A 25,000-nucleotide genomic window follows, 5' to 3' on the forward strand; every position below is an offset into this window, starting at 1 on the left:
TACTGTATTGTCGTCAGACAGAGATTTAGACCAGTCAGATCGAACTGTGTAAATAATAAGATGCTCCCTAATTTTGATTAACGTTTCTGAGTATCCCCTTTACAGCTGTATTCTGAAATAATAACATCCACTACTATAACTTTCATAAGTTAAAGCCATGTGTCTCACCAGCAACATTGTGGATTTGGGAGAACAATTTAATATCAATTACCACCTTGGATTTGTGAGGATAATTTATGCATAATAAAACAATTATTGGATTAGGTTTTCACATGATCGAGATAAGTATCATGACCTCAGTTTGGGCTATCCGCCTCAGCCTTCGGCTTCTGCAGATAACACAAACTCTTGGGGAGTCAGGGTGGTTTAGTGGTCCTCAGTCGTGCCTCTCATCTCTGTGACCCAGGTTCAACTCTGGCCTCTGGTCGTATGTGGGCTGAGTTTTAGTCTATCTCAACCTGACTGCGAGGGTTTTTCTCCAGGTACTCCGGTTTTCCTCCCTCCTCAAAATCAACTCCCAGTCAATTACATCTGGCTGGGTTTGCGGTGCTTCCTTGATCACACATGGATCGTATGGCGATAGCCGTGGGCACCTTCACATGCATTCAATTTGATCCTGTTGAGCTGGTTGATCCTGAAAAGACCTTGTAGGGTGCGGTCAACTAAGCGCACATTTACATAATTTTACACTTTGGCCTTGATAATTATCACTATCATGTTCGACCTCATCCAATAATTGTTAAATATTATTTTTACATGACTGTATCATTATTACAGTACCTCAAATAAGAAATGTCTTCAAGTGCTCGAGCCAGATTTGCCTCTGCACAATGAGCACGCTCCTCAAGCTGCTGAAGCCTCAAAAGAAATTACATGGATTTTGAGAAAACCAAGGAAGAGTATAGAGAGGCAGGTAAAAAAAATGAATAATACCGGTAATGTTTTTGATGGTTTACTTTTTGAAATTTTGGAAATATTTTTCTTTGAGAAACTCACGTCTAAAAGCAGCATAGGTAATTGTTGCACACACAGATAAGATGATGATGATGATAAAGACAGAAATGGGACTGTTCTAAAGCCTATTAAAATAAAAATACTGAGTACCAACTAAGACAAAGGAATTAAATGCCTCTGTCTTCAAACAATATTCTTGTTCTTATTATTTTGCAGATTTTCTTTCTAAGATACTTGAACTCAAGCACAATAGCATATGGTCCTTTTCTCAGACTCAAAAGATATGAAGACTAGTCTAAAATAAAGTCAACTTTTGATTTATATAAATTAAACTGATGAGAACAATATTAATTTACAGCAAGGAAAATACCTTAGCTTCATGTCCATATACTGTGAAACTGGTATGCTTGCTGCAATGATTTGAAAGAAAACAGTCCATACAAGATCACAACAAAATCTTTCCCCACTGACAAGCAAATTTATTTACCAATGGCTCTGGACTGCACCTCCCATGAAATTTTCATCCATGTATCAAGAAAACAACAAAAACAGGTGCTATTCTACAGCAAAACATTGTTGATGTTATGGTTCAACTTTATATTAACTTAATTTGGTTTAAAACTTGTTTAATTTTGACTTTTTCTTTGAAAGTCAGACACTCGGGGAGATTCATAAACTGCTTTGTTCTTACTTTTAGTACAGAATGAACTCAAGATATCCAGCACAACTCTAAAATTAATTGGTGTTCGTGCAAGTTAGAAGACCAAGTTGAATCATGTTGATCTAATTTAAAAACTGTCAATGCATGGTAACTATTATTTGCATCCAAAACAGAACAAGCTTTATTAGGTTTAAGATGGAGCACATACATGTACACTGCACCTTCTGGTTGGTTTCTTTGATTTAAATCATGACCAACTTCTACATCAGAATCATCATCAAAATCTGAAAGTAAGTCCAGCTATACATCACTTAAGCTGCAGTTTATCACTAAATGATTGGCCTGCGTAGCAAGCACTAAAAGGCGACTCAAGCAAAGAAGAAGGCAGAGTGAGGGAAAGGGAGCTCCCCATCTCCCATCCTCTTCCCAGTCCCCTTCTTCTTCATGGATGTAAAGAGGATGTAAAGAGTGTTCATCCTTGGTCAAACAGTGCATAATATTTCTGATGACAGTCAATGCTGTGTAGTCACCGATAGTTGAAATACCCAGTCTTGTTTGATGTTGATCACGCACTATCATCAAATATAAAATATTATTTGCTTTGAACATGTTCAACTGCGTCAAGATTGTTGACAATGATTTATTGTTTGACATGGAGGACTCACGTGAAAGTCATAAAAAGAATCTCAGACTGACAGTTTATCGCTTGTTCTTGACAGTAACATTTAATGCACAGTACGGCCTTGTTCTACAAGACTCCGCTAAACTTTCCGTAGGCTATGGAATCCAGTAACTGTAAAACACTTGACTGCTAGTTAATGGTTTTGAGGGAAAAATAAGCTCCCAAAATGATTGCCTGCTACTGTATCATGTACTATTTGACCAGGGCTTACACAGGTACATGTCCCAGTCATGATTTGTCTTTTTAAACAGAGCATCTATGAGTCACCACTTGATTATTGCAAATAGTGTGCAACAAGCAAACTAATCTAAGAAGTGTATTTAACAAAATTGTCTTAGTCTGGTGCTTTAAAAGCAGTGGCAAATACAAGAGTACTGTCACTCAAAATATTTTGTTCTGCATTTTGAAACTTTAACTTCAACTGTGTGAGATATACCTTACGGGACAGCAACCTAATGACAAGAGAAAGATGGTGGTTGCTGCTGGGATGCTATTAACCCATTCACCCCTATTAAAGGTGGTCCCCATTCACCAGTAAAATCAGCTGGCATTAGACAATCGATAAGTCTCACTCTCAGGAGGGAAACGGTTAAAGGAATTGTCGTTTTTTGTGGTGACTATAAATGCCTGTCCCGATTCGTAGGAGATGAGGTCTTTTACCACTAAGCCATTCCTGCTTCCCAGAAACCTAAAACATGATGTATTACATGTACCTCCATCATCTATAGGTATTAACCATTCTCAACAGGACTTGCACTGTTCATGAAGCTATCATGGTGAATAGACAAGAAGCAGTGTTTTCCTGTTGGTCATGTCATAGCTGTTACAGCTGTATGGGTATAATAGACAGTCACATACTGATAGGGGCTGGCAGTGCCCATGGCATTGTTGATCGAAAACAAAGCATTCAAAGGAAGACTTCTAAATTATTCTGTTGACTGCTTATTCACTTTACTACAATTTAAAAAATAAATAGCAGAGCTTCGCGCATGAGCACCATGAGTAAGAAAATAAGGTAACCCATGTGTTTGAGAAACTTTGGCTTTGGTCACCGTAAGACCATACGACCATATTAACATCCACCCTTCCATTTATGCCAATGTGACCAGCATCATGCAACAATATCTTAGGCTCAAGTTTACAGCTCAATGAGGTCAGCTGTTTTTTTGGAAGTTGACCGCTGACCTGGTATTGGGTCTCAATTGGATTGCAGGCTCAAGCCAGGTTAACTTATTGTAAGAATAAGTAACCTGGGAGCTCCACTTTTAGGTCTGGCTAAATCTACATAAATTATTATTAAATTACCGACCATACTGTAAAAGACCATCGCTTGGCAGTACTGGATGCAAAAATTCCTCATTTTCCCATGGAAAAGGTGGAGCAACAGAACTGAGGCTTTCAGGGGGAGGTTTCTGGTATAAATTAAAAGTCAGTTATAATGAATTACCATATTTATAGACTGTAGTCAAAATTGCCAATAAATTATTCCTTAGTTTATCCTTGTGCTGGCTAATAAGACCAACTAGCCTTGTTTGCATGGACAAAATACAAAATAAATGCTGCTTTAGAGAAAGGCTAGTTGGTCTCATTACCACTAAGACAAAAGAATAACTTATTGGCCACCATTTATGAATAATTATGGTCTACTGATGTCACCGAATTGTCAAATTAATCAAGGCAATCGACAGGGATCAAGAACAAAAATAAGATGTGACCAAAGGTTTTGCTGAGGAGGTTAATTCAAATCTTTCACCTTCAAAAGAACAAGTCAAGATCCGACTTCACAGAGAATGCAGAGGTTCTAAAACTTAAACTTTTCTGCATTTATACCTCAGACTAAAATAAAAAAATACCCTGATAAAGACAATGAGCCTGCTTTAATTCTAAACATGTATTGACAAGCACCTTGCTACAGCTGTATAACAAAACTCCATTCAAAGATACAGCTGTACATACTGTAAAAATCTGCTTCACCACACCACATTCATAATAATAAGTATTATATAATATATAAAAATGAGAATTTACATGATTTTTGAACATGTCAATTACCAATATTATTCTTAGACAAGTTACCATTTTCCTTATGAAGTTTATTAGCTTGATACATCCATAGAAGTCCAGACCTGAGGGGAAAAATCAAAACATTTGAAATAAATTTTATGTGAATAAAACAACAATTTTTTTTAAAAAAAAATCATCTTACTGTACATTCTTGTTAGTTTTACAATGTCCACTCCATGAGTAGATGTACAATGTTTCAAAACTTTTTCAGCATTTTTAAAACACTCCTCACAAAACAAGCAAACTGTTGGGATATCAAGTTCCTCCTTATCCTTTTCCTCCCAATCATCCTCATTTTCACTTTCACTTTCTGAAAAAAAATTATATCACAATAAGAACCGTATGTACATGTACAGGTTAAGAGTTAAAATAATAAGAGAGAAGTAATCAGATCGATTCAGCCCACAATGTAGCCTAGCTCTGACAAATGTCACACTTGTAATAACAAGTTAAACTCAGTGTTGACAATCGTCTGGCGTTAGACAGAGTAAAAATGTATTACGTCTCACCCCTAGGAATCAACGAGTTAAGTGAAATTTGTCGAGCAAATTAAGTTAAATCAGTAAAAAGTCCCAAGGGCTGCACTGTGCAGCCCTTGGGACAGTCTAGCTATAGTAGACTCATAATTTCTCAATAGAACGAAACATGAAACTCACGGATAAAATAAACCAATGAAAACAGAAGAGCTACATCAATAAACTAAGAGAACAAATGCTGAATATCCTAGCACTGTTGCTTAGTATTTATTTTAACATGTCAAGAATGAATAAACCAGTACAATGCTGTACATGTCGTTCTTATTCAAAGACATGCAAAAAGTAGCGGGATATTAAGACTATCGTGCAACTTCAGTCCGGGAACATGTTTACAAACGATTTGAGTTTAAACTTTATCTCATTTTATTTCGATAAACGCCAACCTTGACCTGCAAAGAGGATCGATACAAAGCAACGGTCAGCAACGTGCTTACCTTCGTTCATTATCTCACGTTCGTCCGCCATCTTAAAACTGAGCCGCTGTTTTGTCTTATCAGCGGAATGGGGGATATTTGAGGGGCGCATAAATGACCATAAAACCGACTGTGCTCAACAAAACAAACATGGCGAAAGTAGGAGAGCTGTCAGAAAACGAAAAAATATTATTTTCTTATCTAAACCAAGGTATTGTTTTGTTTCATTATAATGTAAACTGTTTGCAGAATTTTCTTTTAGCTTGATTTAATTAAAAACCTCTTTTTGATTTTTTTTTAAGGAAAGGATCAAGAGGCATTGAAGCTTCTGAATTGGGAGGATGTTAGAATAAACTGCTTAGACGAGGTGGGTAACATTTGCGCTTCACCCAGATCTTTTTTTTCATCTCCTGTACTCGTCTCAACTCTTTATTGTATTTCATTTTATTTTCAATCAAAGTAATTCTAACGGGGCCTTTAGAATCGTTCTCGTCAATGTGTTTAGTTCTCGCGCGAGAGCATCGAATCGCGCGCTATAGAAGCATGTTAAATTAAGATTCAGACACTTCATAGCATTAAATTTTCAGCCAATTTTTATGCCAATCGCATATACATTTAAAATATAAATTATTTGACCATATTAAGAGAATTTGGTTAAGAGTTATAACAATACATATCAGTTTTCTATAGACCTCTTTAGCATTTCAGACCACTTGATGTTGCTCTAGAGAACAGATTCTTTTAAATGTTGTCTTATGCACGTGCACGTGCTACCCTTCTCCTCTTCCTTTGCCACCCCCTCCCCCTCCCCAGAAAGTAATATTCAAGTCAAGTGTTCCCCTTTATTGTTTGAAGAAATCACAAGTATTAGTGGATTGTTACTGGCTAACCCTGCATATTGATGATGATGATAACGATAATAATAATATTATAATATCAATAGCTACTCTAGTTTATCTTTCTAAGCACAAGTGCTCTATGTATTTGGAAAATGGTAACTCAAATAAAATCGCATGAAATCAAAAACAATTTTAACGCCATTCAGAGAGCCCATGCATAGGATAATTGTATATTTAATGGCATGACTCATACTATTTTTTTTTCTCTGCATGAATAACAAGGAGTAAAATATATCAAGTAATTATAAAAGGGTTGTACTAAGTAGTTGAGTCTTCTTTCTAGCATGGAATGACTCCATTAATGTGTGCGGCATATAAGGGCAAAGCAGAAATGTGTGAGTTGCTGATTGCTCAAGGAGCTGATGTTAATTCAAATTACCATGAACACCAGGTAAAACCCACTAATTTACTAAAAAGCATAGTAGTATTCCAAACGTTTTTTTTTTAATCTTCTTTTTATTCAACTCAATCATATTAATTCAAAAATGTTATAATTTTGTTTCTTTTTCTACTTCCATTTAGTACACAGCATTGATGTTTGCCTGTCTATCAGGTAGGTTATACTTCGCCCCCTGGTCCTCCACTGGGGCTCTACCCCCTGTCATGTGTGTTGCTATAGACCGAATGCATAAATGGCGGCCAAAAAAGCACTCTTTAGTTTATGTGCTAATTAGACTCACTAGCCTCGTTTGCATCTACAAAATACAAAAGAAATGTTGCTTGAGAGCGAGGCTAGTGAGTCTAATTAGCACATAAACAAAAGAATACATTTTTGGCCGCCATTTATGCATTCGGTCTATGAAACGTTAACTTGGCATGTTACACATAAGATGCTGGTTTGCTGAATTAAACATAAGAATAGCCATGACTGTACTTCAGAAACACATTGAGGTTTTCAATGAATCAAGCTTTTAAAATGCCTACATGTATGGCCATCAACCTTTAGGTAATCCTAAAAATTCACAACCATCTTTTTCCACAAAAAAAAAAAAACAGAAGAAAAACTTGTCATATTTACATCTATAGTGCATCCATCTTTTACATGTACATGACATTGTGTCTGGAAACAAAAGTACAAAAATGGTAAGGGTATAATAAACAATTAGTTAATTTTTTTTTAATTTTTAACTTACTGTATAGGATCTGTGGATACCACAAGAGTCTTACTTGAGGCAGGGGCCAGAGTGAATGCTGAAAACAATCTTGGAAGAACCGCTGCCCAACTTGGGGCTTTTGTTGGTAATTGAATTTCATGTTGAATTAATTTTAATGAATGATATGATTACAACTTCAAATCCTGGTTGTCCTTTGGGAGCATGCTGCTGCAATTTAAGTGCATAATGACATTTTGACAAGAGCTTTCATACTCTATCCCTTGGTTCTTTGTGTAAACAAGCTCTTAAGCAATACATGAATGTGTACATGTAAGAGGTGCTGGTAAGTTAGAGTTGACAGATTTTTGATCATTTAAAAATAGCCTACTAATTGCCTTTAGACCTACATGAACTCACAAGCTCACTCCTTTGATGTTTATGGTGTTTCCTTCACAATTAATTCAAGTGACTCAGAGCCCTGCGCATGTGTCATGGATTTGATTCAATACTGACAGACATTTTGTTATTGTTGTTCATGCAGGTCAAACAGACTGTGTGAGCCTCATTAATAACTTCTTGTCAGTTGAAGACTTGGAGTACTATACAAAACCCCAAGGTACATGGAGCTAAATTGGCAGAAAAATAATGTGGCATGTTTCTTTTGCTACAATGTGGGAAACTACTGCAATACCACTGACTAGTACTTGGAAAAATAGATTCATTGACATTGAAATGTTGATCTTAGTTATTATTGGATATTGGCATTATTGGATATTGACCCCAGAACACACACAAGAAGTTGTTTATGTGTGAATGTGGAGCTGACCTGGTTGCATTCTTGTTTTTACACGTAATTTGCTCCTAGGTAAAGCAGTGCTATGATGCAACCTCCAGGTTTGTAAGTTTATTTTGCAAAGAAAGAAAGGACATGGTGACTGCTATGAGAGGCAAAAGCTTTGGTTGAATTGTCTGTTTTGGTGGACCTATTATCTTTTACAAATCATAGGGACTCCTCATGTGTAGTTTATAAAAAAATAGTTATTATAAATTGTTGAAATTTGATTGCATTGTAAATGACTGGGTTTTTTTTTTGTAATAATCGTGTTTGAATAACAGGCTTAGAGAAAGAGCCAAAGCTATCCAGTGCCTTGGTACCTGTGCTTCATAAGTTTGCTGTGTCTCAAAAACTGAGTCCCATCAAGGTACATGTACATGTAACATTTAATTTTCCTTTGCAATGTTTTTCTTAAGGACGGTGCCTACTAATTCAAAGGTATTTTTGTGCGTTTTACTGAATGTGCGGCAAGAGCAGATCTTAACGAGTGTTATTGAAATCCAAAAAGAAAATTGGGGGTAACCACGCATTTTTCGAAGATAATTAATCAACAGTATTTGTAAAAATCTTTAAAGTACAAAGCAATGTATGGAGTCCCATCAAGGTACATGTACATGTAACATTTAATTTTCCTTTGCAATGTTTTTCTTAAGGACGGTGCCTACTAATTCAAAGGTATTTTTGTGCGTTTTACTGAATGTGCGGCAAGAGCAGATCTTAACGAGTGTTATTGAAATCCAAAAAGAAAATTGGGGGTAACCACGCATTTTTCGAAGATAATTAATCAACAGTATTTGTAAAAATCTTTAAAGTACAAAGCAATGTATGGAGTCCCATCAAGGTACATGTACATGTAACATTTAATTTTCCTTTGCAATGTTTTTCTTAAGGACGGTGCCTACTAATTCAAAGGTATTTTTGTGCGTTTTACTGAATGTGCGGCAAGAGCAGATCTTAACGAGTGTTATTGAAATCCAAAAAGAAAATTGGGGGTAACCACGCATTTTTCGAAGATAATTAATCAACAGTATTTGTAAAAATCTTTAAAGTACAAAGCAATGTATGGCGTTCTTTTCCAAAATATAAATTGAAGCTTTATTATTCTTTTTGGATACCAAGAGCACTTGCCAAGTTCTGCTTTCTCCGCATAGTTTTGAACTGCGCAAAAAATTAATATCCCTGTGTTAAAAAAGCACCACGCATAGGAAATCAGAGTATTTCGAGATGTGCAGAACGTATGCGCAGTAACAATAGTAGGCACCATCCTTTAACGAGGCTACAGATGGTATAACGTATTCTCCTACCCTGCAGCATTGTAAAACTATCCAATCAATAGCCATTTAAGGTAACAGTCGCGTTATTGCAATCATGGTTGGCCATTGGCCAGCAAGTTTGGAAAATGATAGTGAAGGTGAGGATAGTAAAATAAATGTCAGGTTTCAACTTAAGATAATTAATTTTGATTTCTCCATAAATTTTGCCTTGAGTTAGTTTTGTTCCCAAAAATAAAACTCACATTAAGTTTGTGACTTATACTGAGGCACACCAAAGCAAAATGAAAGGAAACCTCCCCTCTCACATTATTATTTATTTTTTTTGTAAATGTCATGGGCACTGTCATTTTAAATGTTCATATGCAATAAAGTTGCCTCTAGTAATTGTTATGTAGTTAGTTTGGTAGTGTATCACCTTAACAAATAGATTCCATGTTGCGTCTGTTAAGTGGAGAGATTAAGCATGGCGTTTAGGTGAAGTCGGCAAATGCGGAAAGGTGGGCTGCTTCTTGTCATAAAAGCATGGAAATTATGTTATTCGAACTCATCTCTCTGTTTTGGAAAGTTACTCGATACCTGCTGCTAACACGCAAGAAATGACCCCTATCAAACGAATTTCTTCCATTTTTGGCAATACACAAATTTTAGTCCTACGTTTGTCGTTATCTAGCATGACGTTTACATCGGCTTGCCGTTTCACGTTTCACGTTTCACGTAAAATAAAGAGTTGTGACTTTATCTTCGCGTGACCTACGGTAACTCGAGTGTTTAGTTACTAAAAAGCAAAAACAAAACTAGGAGTCTTTTTAGCATTGTTTGTAGAAAAAGACGCTATATAAAATGAAAATCCTTACCCGTCTAATTTTGAGTTTCGATGAAGCTGTTTCGTCTGTCAACATGAAGAAAATTGCGGCAAGTAATTAAGTTATGAACTATCTGTAACCATGAAACCTTTATTTTTCCTCCTTTGGCATACCGAAAAATGATTTTGGGGTCCTTTTTTCCGCAAACAACGTCTTATGTAGAAGAAAACGAGAAGAAAATTTCACATATGTACGGCAAACGCGAAAATGCCAACTTTCACGTAGAAGCGGCAAGCGGCAGCCGGAAAACGTAGAAACTGGCGGAAAAATCATGGTCACGTGGTCACTTACCGTTCACGTTTCACGTAACCATGATGCTAAAGTTCTCTATTGTGATTGTCATAGATCACAGATGGCGTCACAATGTGGTAAGAACAAAAAAGTGGCTTAGGAGACGATAGCCGGGTGTATCACTGATGTTCTTATCACATTTTGACGTCTTCTGTGATCTATTACAGAACAGACGCGAGGCAACATGAAATCTATTTGTTTTATGTAATGAAGAAAAGAAGCCTTTTTATTTCAAAATCTTTCAAAGTCATTCGAAAGAGGTTACTTTCCCCGCTTGAAAAAGCTTGAAAAGGCACGAAAATAGCACATTGACGTTATCTACTGTCTACACAAAATAAAGCGGACTGATTGGTTGCTGAGTAATAAAGAACTGTAATTGGTTGAGAGAATCACGCCACTGGCATGATGACGTCAGCTGTGCGCCTGTCCTCTAATAGATCGTAGGTGAGAACCAATCAAAATGCGTGTATTATTGAGCTTATCATACTGCCACCTCTAGAAAATTTCAAGAAAACGAATCTCTTTCGTGAAAAAGCAAGAAAAAGATATAACTTGTCAAGACTTTTCCTCCTAAGACGGTCACTTGTAGATTTAACCAGGAAGCTTACGCAAGGACGACGACGACAGCGACGAGAAGGCTACAGAACAATCGGTTTGAGGACGGTGCCCACTGATTCAAAGGTATTTTAGCACTGTTTGTGAACATGCGGGAAAAGCACATCTTAACGAGTGTTATTGAAATCCAAAAGGAAAATTGGGGGTAACCACGCCTTTTTCAAAGAATTAATCAACAATATTTGTCAAAAGCTTTAAAATACAAAGCAATAATATGACGATCTCTTCCAAATTGAAGCTTAATTTTCTCGGGGGATCCAATTTTGTTTTTGCTTTCTATGCTTTCTCTGCATAGTTTTAAACCGCGCAAAAATATCCTTAAAAGAGGCGACTTTGCGAAAAACTTCGAAAAAAAGACAGCATGAATATTCTATAAATACAAAAAAAAAAACAACAATAGTTCATTGAGAAAAGAAGGTAACATAAAAATATGCTACACGCCAAACAAAGAGTTTAGCACTGATGGAGTTACTCTGACCACTCTGAGTGTTGAGGTTGGGCCTCAGTTCTTTGATAAATAGCATTTCGAAACGAGGCAGTCAAATTTCCCGTGGCACTTCTTAAAAACACGAAATTGGTCCTCATTAAGAAGATTTTTGTCACCGTGCACTTCCAAAAGGTGTTTTCCGATAGCTGAATACTTGTGTACAGCAATGCGTTGATGAAGGTGTCGGGCTGTATAACCGCGACATAATCTGCATCACACAGATCGCATGCAAATTTATAAACAACGCAATGCTGACTTACAATACAATACAGTACGGAACAACTTGGAGTAAATGTGAAGTTATTACAACAACAGAGAACATTTTTAAACAACGTTCTGGTAGCCGTCGTCGTCGTTCTTGCGTGAGCTCCCTACTATCTAACACCAGACGATTTTGCTAGTCAATGGAGTATCCGTTACATGTATTGCCAAACGGTCAAAGTTCTCTTTGTGATCATTTCAACTTTAAAAACCATTATTTTCCCCTGCTAGCAGAGGTCACTTTTCTTTTTGGGAAAAGAGACCTCCGCCATGCGTCGAAACTCACTTTGATCCTAGCGCCGCTCACTACCTTGGATGGCACTCTTCAAACCGCATGCCCCGTAATATGTTTACAGACTGTGACTTGAGCCCGTGGTATCCTGCGCATTCCTTTACAGTAATTCCGCTGTTGTTAAGTGAGCCCACACGACTTGAAGTATCAGGTTAGGTTTCGGTCGCTAAGTAACCGCTGCGTATGCTCAACACAGTGAGTTTCGACCCATGGCAGAATTCTCTTTTTGCCGTACTCGTCACCCCAGCGAAGGCAAAAGAAAAGAGACCTGTACAAGCGGGAACATTGTTCGGGGCTATTCTAGAATACCTGGCCACTGTTGTATTCTTTTAGCGGCATCCTTTGAAGAACGAAGCATATAACAATAAACACTTTTCATGTGCAAATTCATTGGACGGGTATTCTAGAATCTAGCCAGTTTTTTTTTTTTAATTTCTTGGACACCAGATAGCGATGCACCTGCAGGAAAACATGCTTCTTGTCGAAAATTCGAAACGTTTGGTGAAGGTAATGGAATTGCTGACTGAGGCAAATGTGAAAGGGAAGGAAATGAACGAGGTTTTGGCAATGAAGATGCATTACCTTGGATTTGCTTTGAAAAAGTGTGCTCGCTGGCATGATGGTTTGGAGGGAAAAGACGGAATTGAAGGCTTCATTAAATAGTGAGTAACTCCGTTAAAAAAAGACCGTGTGCATGTTGTGGCTCAAAGATTTTCAATTTTGATTTTTCTGTCTAATTTTACCGTTGATTTTCTCGATTTGAAGCAAAGGGTAAATCAAAATTAAACTAAATGTGGGTCCAAACTATGGTAAATAGGTTTGGTGAAAAGGAAACTCTTGATTAGGCAGCAACTGATATACAGTAAAATTATTTCCCTTGAAACTGATTTAAGCTTAAGGAGGCTTGAACCAGTTTCAATGCTTCCATGTGACGCTCTTATTGGAAGGATTGGCACCACAACGTTACATCATGTATTGGCAATATTGTGGTACCAAATGAAACACAAATTATTGCTGAACTATTGTGACGTAATGTTTTACCGTGGCAACGGGCAAGCCCTGTAAAAACAACCTTTTTTTTTTTCTTTAGATGCTTATGTCTCAAAAACAACCTCGCGCGCGGCGACCCCCATTTTTTATTTTTGAAAAGTCATCAGAAGGGCATGATGAAACTTTCTGCAAAGCTTTAAAAAATTCTGTGTAGTGGATTAGAGCCACCTTAATTTTGTGATTTTCTAAAGGTAGCTCTGAATCCTCCAGACATCACTTTTCAGCTATACAAAAGGAGGGTCACCGAGTTCGTTTTTGAGATATGAGCAACTAAATCCAAATATAGGGTGTTTTTGTTAGGCTTTCCCGTTGCCAAGGTAACTAAGTACATCACAATACTGATCACATCTTGTTTGGAAATAATCGGTGTTTCATATGGTACCATAACACTGCTGTTATGTGATACAGTGTTGTAGCGTTATTCGATCTTAAACAGGGAGTCTTCTACGTGTTGAAACCCTTTCGAGCCTCCTTTACTGTACGGTTCCCCATGGAAGGTCCCAATTAGCATAATTAATATCACGCTCTGATTTGCGTGCTATGATTGGCCAATTCCTCGGGACGTAGAACGCGCTAAATTTATAAGTTTGTTTTGTCGCTTGATTCAAATATCTGAAGAGAAAACAAATGTCTTTCAACCTCGTTTTCTCGGGCTGTACGTAACAACTGGGAAAAACGTCTGGGAAATAGTCCTTTCCCCACCAATAGGTGGTTTTCACGTTACGTCATCGCCGCCATGTTGGTGGACGAAAACAAAAGATCTCTCACTAATTTAGCTTCTTTTGTTCGTCCACCAGCAATTGTACATTGCAACATTGTTATCTGTGTCTCTAGAGATTGATTGCAAACCACTATTCTCCACCACAACGGCAATGATCACCTTATCTTCAGTGAACAGGTCGCACATCGATCGACAGTCCCAGTTGTTCGTTAGTTTGTATTTTAGAATGACGAACTTCAAAACCTTCACTTTGGCAAATGTGATTCACGTAGCATTGTTGACAACTGAAGAATCAGGAGAGTCAGCGACTTGACGCTTGGTGGCGACTAATTGGAGAGCTTAAGCACAGACGTTTTTGAACCACGGACGGAAACCGGAAGTGAACATTTCGCATGCCGGTACAGTGGTCTCTGCCAGGTTTTGAAGCTAATCGTCTCTAATAGTGAAAAGACACTTCACAATATAAGCGTGGACACAACTTAAGTAGGAAATCAGCTCACTTCCGGTTGCCGTCCGCGGCCAAAACTTAAAGGGGCAGTGTCACTTTTTTTAGTCAAACATCAAAACACTAAAAGACCCCCTGGCATCAATGAAGCCCAAAACAAATGCTGTAGTTTTGTTGCCAATAACCACTGAAGTGCACTGAAGCTATTCTTTGTTGTTTGCAGCCAAGGATGGAGGGGATGGAAACGGATTGAAACTTGAAAATATTGGCCAGTTTTTTCAAGTTTGGAGGCAGTGTCTTCAGAAAGACACCAAAAATTAAATATGAATAGCCGTTTGTGCCATAAATATATTTCATATTTTGTCAGTGGGTTGTCAGGAATGTTGTATGTGTGAGCTTAAGTGCTAATTTAGATTTTTACCCGTTTTTGACCTAAAAACAGCAAATTAAGCATGACAGTGCTCCTTTAAGCTCCCTGGCGATGCCGAGATTACCTTGACTTGTCGAGAGGTGAACGTAAACCGGCATTAGGTCTTTAGTATTTAGTGTTACTGGCATTCGTAATAACTATTGTAATCTGAAAATTTTAAGAAGCTTGTCAATAGGTCAAAATTTTTTGTTAAACAAGCGAAGCATTTTACCTATTTTCTTAAATTAGAGGTAATTGTTTTTCTTTTCTATTTTGTTAAAGAGAATCGCAGAATGCCCTTGTTAAGATTTCAACCTTGGGCTGGCAAACGTTTTCATCTTTCCGTCCAATTTCTTTTCCAGTCTAGCAAAAGGAAGGTCCACGGATGGATTTTTCATCAATGAAGAAGAACTTATACGTCAAGCAATCAAGGAATTTGATTACCATGAATGCACCATATTTAAGCAGCTTGTCCAGACGATAGCACCGAAAGAAAAGGTAGGACCCTTTACTTGTACTAGTCCCCAGGCGCCAGTTGTTCGAAGGATGGATAGCGCTATCAAATGGATAACTCAATTGTTTTTACTATTGTTTATCCGCGGGATAGTGATTTATCCGGTGGATAGCGTTATCCATCTTTTGAATAACTGGGGCCTGGGGCCCGTTTCTCGGAAGTTCCGAAACTTTACGGGCCATTTTCGGGTGTCACGATTCCCTTTGTATCTCAAAAACGGAGAGGATTTAAGACGTCAAACTTCACAGTTATTTTTCTTTTTGTTACCTTAAAAACACGTTAAAAGATCGGCTTTCCAAAACAAGCGGTTAGCACTTCCACAAATGGCTTTTCGGGCCCGAAAAGTTTTCGGGACTTTCGAGAAACGGGCCCTTGAACCGCTTCCGAACTTGTAATCGGAACGTGCGTGTTTTTCCTGAGGATGCCTTCGTCGTCATCAATGAAGACATCCCTTCATAGACAATAGGCTGATTTAGCAACAGAACGGGAACGTCAGTGGCGACGTCGCGCGCAGCAAAAATACCAATAAGAATTTAGAATAGAGAAGAAAAGAGTGGAGTCTATTCTATTCTGAATTCTCATTGGTGTTTTTTCTGCGCGCGCCGTCGCCACTTTATAATGCGTTGTACGTCCTGGACGTCTCGTGAAGTCTTACCTGACGTTTTACTCCATTTTCGTGCCATTACTGTTCTCTGTATATTTGATCATTCATGTTCCATTCCGAATAAACATGAATGCAAATGTGCTCAATTGTGACAATTGCCTTCTTAATTTTGGGGGAAAATTGTCTTCGGAAACAAAGGGTGTACTGTAAGTGAATAAAGTCTTTTTTTGATACGTTTGTGGTATTTTTCATCTTTTTTGTCAGTTTGTTTGTTGGTTTGTTTATGTAAGTTATTTATTTCGTTCTCAGGGGAGAGACCCAACAGCTCTTGCAGTTTTGACACAGAGTATAAACGGACTAAGATGGTGGGTGTTTTTACAAATTGAACTGTGATTTTTCGTCTTAAGGGCCGGTATATACTTTGAAAACCGTTGTGTATTTCTATGCCGGTATTTAGATTAACAGAAGGAATGGAATCAGTAAGGTTTGCTTAAAGAACATTTATTCCTTTAAGGTAATTTTTATAGTGGGTGTTGCCCGGACATTAAAGCCGATTGATAAAATAGTCTCAAAAGAGCGCGTCTTCGGTGCATTTGGAGCAAACAATGTTTTGTTCATTCCGACCATTCTGCTATCAGAAGCAGAATGACGCAATACGTTTCCGTGTGTCTAACAAACGGGCGTAATTCTATAAAAATAGATAGTTCACTGTATCCCCACCCCGACTAGTCTCCTTGTCCCCCTTCCGTAAAAAGCGCGCTTTCAAGGTAACGTCATCTCACGAATTTGCAGCTGTTGTTCAAACCGTATAATTTTGACTCCACTATCCAATCAGACACAACACGACTAACTCAATCACAACACAACTGTGTAGAACAAGATACATGGGCATGTAGGACAGCAAGCGCCACAAGCCGGTTTATTTTGCTTACCATATGCATATTAACTCCGCTCTAGCAAAACAGTACGTTAGAATACTTGATGGTACTGACCTCCTAAAAACTTGCTAAAGAAAAGTACACTGGGCATCTGCCGGATACGAAAACCCAAAACCCTTCGGGAATGAGGGAACGTATTCTCCAAACCCTATGCATGTGCCACTACCCCATGGAGGCTAAGGGGAAAATTTAACAAAAAAGTAGGCGAAGAAAGCTGAACCTAGACTGATTCAAATCCCTAACGGTACATTATTTGTACGACAAATTACCCATAATCCCCACCAGACAACCGGACCCAGTCCTCTGGTCCGTGCCGGCAAAATATCCATTTCTGCCAATTTCGCAGGCTAATACTGTCAGAAATAGCATCTTACGTAACCTATGTACAGCTGCTCTCTCCCCTCAGAGCAAAATCGGGGAAGGAGGGAGGGGAGGTGCCACTCTTCACGCAGCTTCCTCTTGTATTGGCTATTCCTGTCAGTAGTCCCTGTGGTTACTCTGGATAGCCATTACTCTGTATAATGTAATGATAATAGCTTTTAGTGCGAGTAAAAATAAAGCTTGTTGTGCAAATATAGTTTGTTGTCATTGTGTTGTATCACTTTTTTTTTCTTTTTCAGCAAAATGCCACTTTCATTTAGTTATCACTTGTTAATGTTCCCAAAATTAACTTGATGAAGGAAGATCTTGCGGGTGAGAGTAGTCCTTAGAGACTTGGCTCCTAGAATGACCTCCTTTCAAGTTGTCGAAGTGCCACTAACAGAAGTCCTTCAAAGCACTGTTTTCACCCAGAAGATCTTATACTTCCATCAAGTTTTGATATGACTCCTGGGTTCAAACCATTTGTTCCTTTAATGTTACCAAGTCTAACTTGTTTCACTTCGTTCGACCAGCCTCTTGCTTTCACCGACCGATTATCCGACCCCAGACTGTCGAGGCTGAACTAATTGCGTAAACTTCAAAGTGCCCTGTTGTAAAAAAAAATCATCTCCTTTTTTCTTCAGATTTTGAAAGTGTGTTTGCTGAACACCTGACTGGCAAAATTTTGAGCTTTTATTTTTATCCAAAGGCCGTTTACTTTGAGTGTAAGTTTTGGATTTCACTCACGTTCAAAACTGACCGATTGGACCTCAGAGGTTTGGATCCAGAGAAAAATGACGTCAAAGGCTTACCAGCTTAAAATAGCCCTTATTCACGATAGCCGCCACGTTGGTTTTCAAATTGTCATGCAAATTAGCCATGTGTTATGCTGGGGGCAAACATTGGAATAAAGGCAAATTGCGGAAAATCGGCTCGATGAAAACATTGAATTAACATTGCTAAAAGTACATTTTCTAATTTAGAATTGAGTACCTTTTACAATAATTTTATATCTTTTGATTGCCTCCGACATTTTGACTTTCTCCTTCGTTATCTGCTCAATTTTCGCTAAAAAAACATCGAAGTAACTTGTGTAAGCATTCTATTTTACTCCTTAGGTGATAAACATTCAATGAACGTGAAACAAGTAATCTGTGTGGCTAAGATGTTCGTTATAACCTCTCGAACTTGTGTTGTTTGCCCCCTCAGAAGTGTGCAGCTAATTTGCATGATAAAGGCAAATCCAACATGGTGGCTATCGTGAATAAGGTCTATTTCAGCGTGTGAATGTAGCTTATTACATATGCAAGACGCGAGTTTAAAAGTCCCAAAACTCCCGTGCTGCTCTTATTAAACTAGTGAGCCTTTGACGTCATTTTCTCTTCGATCCAGCTCTCTCAAGATCTTAACTTAGTAATGGCGGACCATTAAATAGGAAAATTCCAGTTAAAATAAACAGGTGTCTTTTTGAAAGCAGGGCTGAAAACTTTGGTCGCTTAGTGTTTAGTTAACAGTTTCGAAATCCAAAGAAAAATAAGAATTGATTTTTTGGTCACAGGGGCACTTTAAATTCCTTTCGAGTGAGAATAAGTGTTCAGTAGACGTTGTTTCGAAGCCGGCAGAGCAAACTGGAGGAAATTCAATTTCTTGCTGTCCTCGTTTTTGTCTGTTGGATTACAACTTGCCGTAGACTTGGAATCTATTCCAGTCCTCATATCACCAATGGTTTTATAAAACGGTTAACGGAACTGACTTGTTTCCAAACAAGACAACAATTCCATTTCCGACAGTTCTCGAACCCATAATTTCTTGTAAACATTCCAATATATCCCTAAAGAGTTGCGCCTTTTAAAGGGCAACTGAAGGCAAAAAAGTAAGCATTCAGTTTTATTTAAACTTGATACCATGCACAATAATGTCATAATGGCATAACCGTCGTTTTTCCACCTAAAAACGCCCCATACAGAAGCAGTGTTTAGACTGATGTTTGTCGTGAATATTGAAACCGCACTGAAAGCGGTAAGCGGTAAGCGGTAAAAGCCCAACTTCGAACGTAATTTTCTTGCAAAAAATAGGAAACGAGAAGAAATAACTACACAAACTTAACTTTACTTATGTTAAGCTTTCAAAAAAAAATGTTGGAAAAATTGCTTATTTTGGCCTTCAGTTTTCCTTTAAACATCAATAGTCGCATAGGTCGGTTGTTTTCGAACAAGGCAGTTGCTGGGGAAACATGGCACTTGCACGTGTTGTGCATACTTTGTCAATAAATGTTTTTATCATTCAAGGAAGTAACTATACGATTCTCTTTAAATTTAAATGGTAAAAGATTTTTTTCTTTTTTAGTGCGGATTTTAGCGATTGCTGTAGTGTTTGCACTGAAAAAAGAAATGTGAAAAAGTGTTCTGCTTGTAAAATGGTAAGTTTGCTTTGCATTCAGCACAAATTTCCGGAAATTTTGGTTGGAATCAAATAGAACGGTCCTCTGAAACTGGTCCACTTTGTTCGGTATTACCAGTCGGACCATAATATCGGTTTTTCTTGGAAGGAATTATTGTTTTCTTCGTCTCAGGTTCAAAACACGATCACGTGAAACTCTCTGACTGGCGCGAAACTTACACGAACGTGCTCACTGTGGCTTGGGTCGGAATAGCCCACTTTCAAAATTTTAAAATTCAGTCCTAAACAAAAGGCATCATCTCGAGGCTCTGGGGAACAAACTCATACAAATCCTTATATTTATTCCCCGTAGCCTCGATATGATGCCTTTTGTTTAGGACTGAATTAAAAAATTCAAAAGTGGGCTATTCTGCAACTGGAAAGTGCCGTTCTTTTGGAAACATGAAATTTCCGAAATTTCACACTGAATATTTTGTTGATTGGAAAGCGCCCTGTGTAATTGTGAACTATGCAGTATTATGGCTAATTTTATAGGGAAAAAGAATACTTAAGAGAGAACAATAGGGAGCTAAAGGGAAGGACTGGTAAGAATTAGAGTAAAGGTGGAGCGGGTTGGGGGTAGGAATAATTGTCTCCCTAGCCATAGCAAATCTTTACCAAGACAACTATCAGTCGTACTGTGCCATTCGGTTCCTACTCTCTCCATTTCTGCATCGCACATGGTGGCCCCAAGTGCGAGCAAGAAGCCGGCGCCTGGTGGCTCTCAACAAAGAACTGAAATTCCGCATGTTCTGTGTGCTAGACCAAGCAGCCCAAGTCCATTTTGCGAGGCTGAGGTTTTACTCTTTGTTAGGGCTGCTCTTTCACGACGTTTTCCACTCAATGTACCCGAAGACCTTGCATGTTTCAGTGAATAAGCATCCGTATTTACTTTGTTCCGTCAGGTTGGTTATTGCAGTGTGAGATGCCAAAAGTTGCACTGGCCTACACATAAACAAATTTGCAAAGAGTTGGCAAAAGAGTACGAGAGGCAACTTGCTGCAAAGCTTGAGGAAGAAAAACTAGAAGAAATAGACAAATCGAGAGACGAGGAAACGAATCAGATCAATGGAGAACAGAAAGAGGCACGTGAATTTACAGAAACTAATAAAACAGCGACCCACCAGAATGACGATATGAGAGTGTCAAAATCTGATCCCGCTGATGAAGCGCCGAAAAGTGTTTGTGGAAAAAGCGTTTGATATTGTGCCACTCATCAGGAATTGGCAGATTTGTCTCTTGTGGATATTCCAAGAACAAGACTTTCATTGATCAGTAAACGGGTCGTAGCTCTTGTTGGATGCTGTTCTTCATTGGCTTGTAGTGTCATCACGCTGCTTTTTATTTATTTTATACAGAATCAATGATTTTCGTTGTTTCTTCTAGTATTCTTTTAACTAATCGCAGTGACGATCCGACTGAATTATTTGAAAATTCGTTTGCGATGAGAGATGGATAGCCAGTGAAGCAAAAATACAAAGAAAGAAGTAAAATCAAAATGTGTTTTAAGGATCTGGAGAATGCCATTGGGGGACTGAAGTGACATTGGTTTTAAGTCTCCAGCAAATGAAAAGCCATGAGTGTTAAAACAGCCTAAATGTACCAGACTTATTGATATCTATGCGTTAACATTACTTTCACTTCTGATCGGCTATGAGAGATGCAATGTCAGGAAACACAGCCCAAAACGGAAGAGCGAAATGTAATCGTTTGGGGCCCGAGGGCAATGAAGGATTAATTTCACGCGTATTTTCAAAGGCTTCACAAAAAAAATTGAAAATACAATTGAAATTAATCCTGAATTGGACGAGGGCACATTGCGATTACGTGTTTCAGCACATAATTTTATGATAAAGGGCAACATTATTGAGCCGGGAAGCCCGTTCAATGCCGCGACTATTCATAGTTCGTTAAAAATTCATTACCCTCGAGAGACGTCATTAGCTATTATATAAGACCTCACTAAATATGAGCATGTGCTAGTTGGCCGAAAGTCAGCAACGAAAGAAGAAGCTCCCACCAGCCCCACCCTTCTTGTTTTGTTGACTCCGTCTCCTCTGTCAGCTCGATAGGGGAGGCTATTCCCCACCCCTTAATGCTAATGACAAAACAAGAGGGATAATGTACAACAGACAATCAAGTTAACTGACCAATCAGTTCAATGAACACTCAAATGTTAAATTAAAACACGCGTTCATTTGGTTAATGTTCAATTCAATAAATCGTTGCCGTCAACAGAAATAGCGCTTAAAATCGGCGATGCTATGGCAATGGCAATAGAAGTTAAACTTGGAACGAAGAGACCAAAAGAAAAGGAGAGCCGAAGACATGAAAGAAAGCGAGAGGAGCAGAAGTTGTAAAAGCGAATGCAATAATTAAGGCGACCAGTTGCAAAAACTGGAATATAATCAAAAGGAGTAAACTTAAAGTGCCCCTGTGACCAAAAAATCAATCCATACTTTTCTTTGGATTTCAAAACTATGTTAACAAAACACTAAGTGACCCACGTTTTAAGCCTTGATTTCAAAAAGACACCTCGAGCTCTTTATTTTAACTGTAATTTTCCTATTTAATAGTCAACCATTACTAACATTATGTTCTTGAGAGAGCTGGATTGGGGAGAAAATGACGTCAAAGGCTCACTAGTTTAAGAATGCGATACGTGTGTACGCCACAGAATTAATATGCAGCACGGGGGTTTTGGGCTTTCAGACTTTTAAACTCACGCTTTGCATATATAATAAGCTGCGTTCACACGCTGAAATTTTAAGCTAGTGAGCCTCTGACGTCACTTTTCCCTGGATCCAACCGTCTGAGGTCCAATCGGTCAGTTTTGAACGTGAGTAATGTCGGACCGTGAAATCAAAAACTTACACTCAAAGTAAACGGCCTTTGTATAAAAATCAAAGCTCAAAATTTTGCCAGTCAGGTGTTAAGCAAACACACTTTCAAAATCTGAAGGAAAAAAGGAATTGGTGTTTTTGATCACAGGGGCACTTTAAAGGGAAGCTTAAGAAGCAGGAATAATATTAAACGAATCCGGAATAACTGCATGTTACAGAATGACGAAGGCAACTTTTACAAGAAAATAGATGAGAGCAAGAATCCATTACCGAGGATCAAGATTCACCGAAATTGCCCTAGTCCCCAGTGGAGGCAGTGTGGTCCAGTGGTTAGGACGTTTGCCATGAGACCCGGCGGAGATCCCGGGTTCAAGACCCGCTCTGATCACTCGTTGAATTTGTTCCTGGTAGTCCCTGGTTCAACTTCCCAGGTGCACTTGTAAATAGCCGACTGGTATGCCTCCCACCAGTTGGATTCTTAACAGTTGTTGTTGTTGTCTTCTGTTGTTTCGTTGATTCTGTTTCATTGGCCCTGAAAAGTCCCTATGGGGAGCGGTCAATTAAGTATGTATTGTATTGTATCTGCGTCAGAAAAGTGTCTATTTTTAAACCAAGTTTCCGGGAAAAAACAATAGACCAAATCGGTCAAGTCAATTTTGTACTCACTTCAAACCCTTTGGGAATAAAGCGTTTTGTTCCAGATATTTCCTAATCATTGGAATGGGGATGCTAATGGTACAACATTTTGTCCATTCTTTATTTTCCCGCAAAGGTTGGTTTAAAAGTAAACACTTCCCTGACGCTCATGGGGACAAACCTGATGCCAGATTCTTACTCTTGAGTAATGGGTTGATGAGAGATCAAAAGACACGAGGGAGGATAGATTCTAACGATGGATAACGGTTCATACAGGTCTGGGCGACCACACGGCAAGATGAAATCACATCCCCGCAAAAAAATGGATAAAACGCGGTAAAAGAAAAGTCAACGAAAAGATTCACCATTAAAGAATAGATGAAAAAGAGCTGGGAAAGACGAGGATTCCAAAACGTTCTCATCTACCTGGACAAAGTTATTAATTAAGTTAACTCTTGGTATACCAAGGGGGTAGTATTTATTTGGTACCAAAACAGGTAAGTTTACAAAAATGCTAATCAAGCAGAACCTCCACCAGCCATACACAGTCAGAAAGTGCAAATGATCACCGGCATATAGAAATTATGGAATATGTCAAAGGTGTGACGTCATCATATTAATACTTTGCATAATAATGCAAATTTTAAATACCTTACATTTATTCTTGGTTTTCATTCACGGGATAAGATAGCTATAGCGATGTAGACTTTGACTTAAGTAGTAAGAGGACAGGTAATCTGCAAATATAAATCTCGTTACTCTCTTATTTACATTATACCGTTTTTACAGCGAAATGAAAGCACAACTTTGTCGCGAATTTTCTATGATAAAAACTTGTTCAGAAATCCAAAATCAACGTTAACAGCACACACCAGGGCTACTCCTGAGTATCTGGCTACAATTTTCTTCCTCTGGCCGCGCTTCAGCCATTCGATGAGGGCCAGTCTAGTGCTTCTCAAGTTGCCTCGCTCATGCCCAAAAAGAATTCTGGGTAATTCTGCCATCCCATGACAAGAGAAGACTCCCTATTCTCATTTCATTCTTTTTTTCATAAGTGTCGGGCCACCCAGTCCTACCAGCTAAATACCGCATCGATTGAAGTTTTTAGCTTTCAAAACTTGCCCAAATTGTATCGGTAGGTCCTGGAATTCGTCCACACAAAGGCCAGAGAGACAACTTCACTCGTGAACCACCATGTTTACAACAGAGCATTTTAGGCGTCCCAGTCTGCATGAAACCATCTCTCACCTCTGTCTCGAAAAGACCATACACGCACGGTTTTTACGTTACGTTTGTGCCTGTACAATCAACTGAAATGTCAATTAAAAAGCAGCATGTTAATTTTTTTCGGTAGGCTAGGTATCGGAGGGCCAGAACATTTACGCATGCGCTGACGGAATGTTTGAACAAGAGAGAAAAACGCAGTACCTCCAGACATCCGGCGCTGGAGCGGTGTACCAAACGAGTCATCCCTGGATTTCTGCCCGTGCGATCGCTTTTGAACGCAGTTGGCCCCTCGCTGCTTTCTGCTACCGACCTCGCCTCCCGGTACGGCATTGAGGGAGAGATATGTCGGCCCCTAAACCATATGAGACAAATCCCACGCCTACTCACAGCTCCAGACGGCTCTTGTTAATTTAGCGTAATAATTCTATCGCTTATATATTCAAGGGAAAAGTCGTTTATCTGTCATGTGGTAAGCACTGAAGTCGCAGATTACAAAGTGAGCGCACGCGCCCTGCTAAATGTAACATACATACATGCATTAACTTTATTTCATCTCGAATTTCAGAATAACTACAAGAGCTAATATCTTCGAC

The 25,000-nt window shown here is 38.6% G+C and overlaps 2 protein-coding genes across 5 annotated transcripts in view; one reads left to right on the plus strand and one right to left on the minus strand.

Annotated features, from left to right (window-relative positions):
• LOC138042685 (protein arginine N-methyltransferase 3-like) overlaps positions 1-5,364 on the minus strand; it is a 22,422-nt gene extending 17,058 nt beyond the window's left edge. The window contains exons 1-7 of one of the 3 annotated variants that reach the window (XM_068888644.1): positions 5,332-5,364; positions 4,504-4,671; positions 4,374-4,423; positions 3,607-3,709; positions 1,837-1,899; positions 1,325-1,364; positions 781-858 (exon numbers count right to left, since the gene is read on the minus strand). In XM_068888644.1, coding sequence (XP_068744745.1) covers positions 781-858; positions 1,325-1,364; positions 1,837-1,899; positions 3,607-3,709; positions 4,374-4,423; positions 4,504-4,671; positions 5,332-5,362 — 533 coding nt within the window. In that variant the 5' untranslated portion in view covers positions 5,363-5,364. Of the gene's footprint in view, positions 1-780; positions 859-1,324; positions 1,365-1,823; positions 1,900-3,606; positions 3,710-4,373; positions 4,424-4,503; positions 4,672-5,331 lie in introns of all 3 variants that reach the window. The other 2 variants (XM_068888643.1, XM_068888642.1) reach the window with 2 other exon arrangements.
• Positions 5,365-5,444: 80 nt separating this feature from the next.
• Positions 5,445-21,900, plus strand: LOC138042686 (ankyrin repeat and MYND domain-containing protein 2-like). Of its 2 annotated transcripts, none has more exons than XM_068888645.1 (12): positions 5,445-5,521; positions 5,613-5,677; positions 6,493-6,600; positions 6,732-6,762; positions 7,350-7,448; positions 7,845-7,919; positions 8,420-8,505; positions 12,669-12,883; positions 15,209-15,344; positions 16,274-16,329; positions 19,609-19,681; positions 20,607-21,900. In XM_068888645.1, exons 1-12 carry the CDS (start codon positions 5,461-5,463, stop codon positions 20,901-20,903), a joined length of 1,302 nt encoding a protein of 433 aa, XP_068744746.1. In that variant the 5' UTR covers positions 5,445-5,460; the 3' UTR covers positions 20,904-21,900. The 2 variants fall into 2 exon arrangements, with proteins under 2 accessions (XP_068744746.1, XP_068744747.1); XM_068888646.1 differs by having other exon boundaries at positions 5,446-5,521; positions 5,618-5,677; positions 20,607-21,052.
• The last annotated feature ends 3,100 nt before the right edge of the window (positions 21,901-25,000 follow it).

This window comes from Montipora capricornis, chromosome 3 (genome assembly GCF_036669925.1).
Source record: "Montipora capricornis isolate CH-2021 chromosome 3, ASM3666992v2, whole genome shotgun sequence".
Classification (NCBI taxonomy): domain Eukaryota; kingdom Metazoa; phylum Cnidaria; class Anthozoa; order Scleractinia; family Acroporidae; genus Montipora; species Montipora capricornis.

Bases quoted from the DNA above. Each gene is read 5' to 3' on its own strand.
- LOC138042686 (XM_068888645.1), top strand. From the start codon at position 5,461: ATGGCGAAAGTAGGAGAGCTGTCAGAAAACGAAAAAATATTATTTTCT. The intron at 7,920-8,419 runs GTACATGGAGCT...TTTGAATAACAG, and splicing joins GTACTATACAAAACCCCAAG to GCTTAGAGAAAGAGCCAAAG. The intron at 19,682-20,606 runs GTAAGTTTGCTT...TTGTTCCGTCAG, and splicing joins AGTGTTCTGCTTGTAAAATG to GTTGGTTATTGCAGTGTGAG.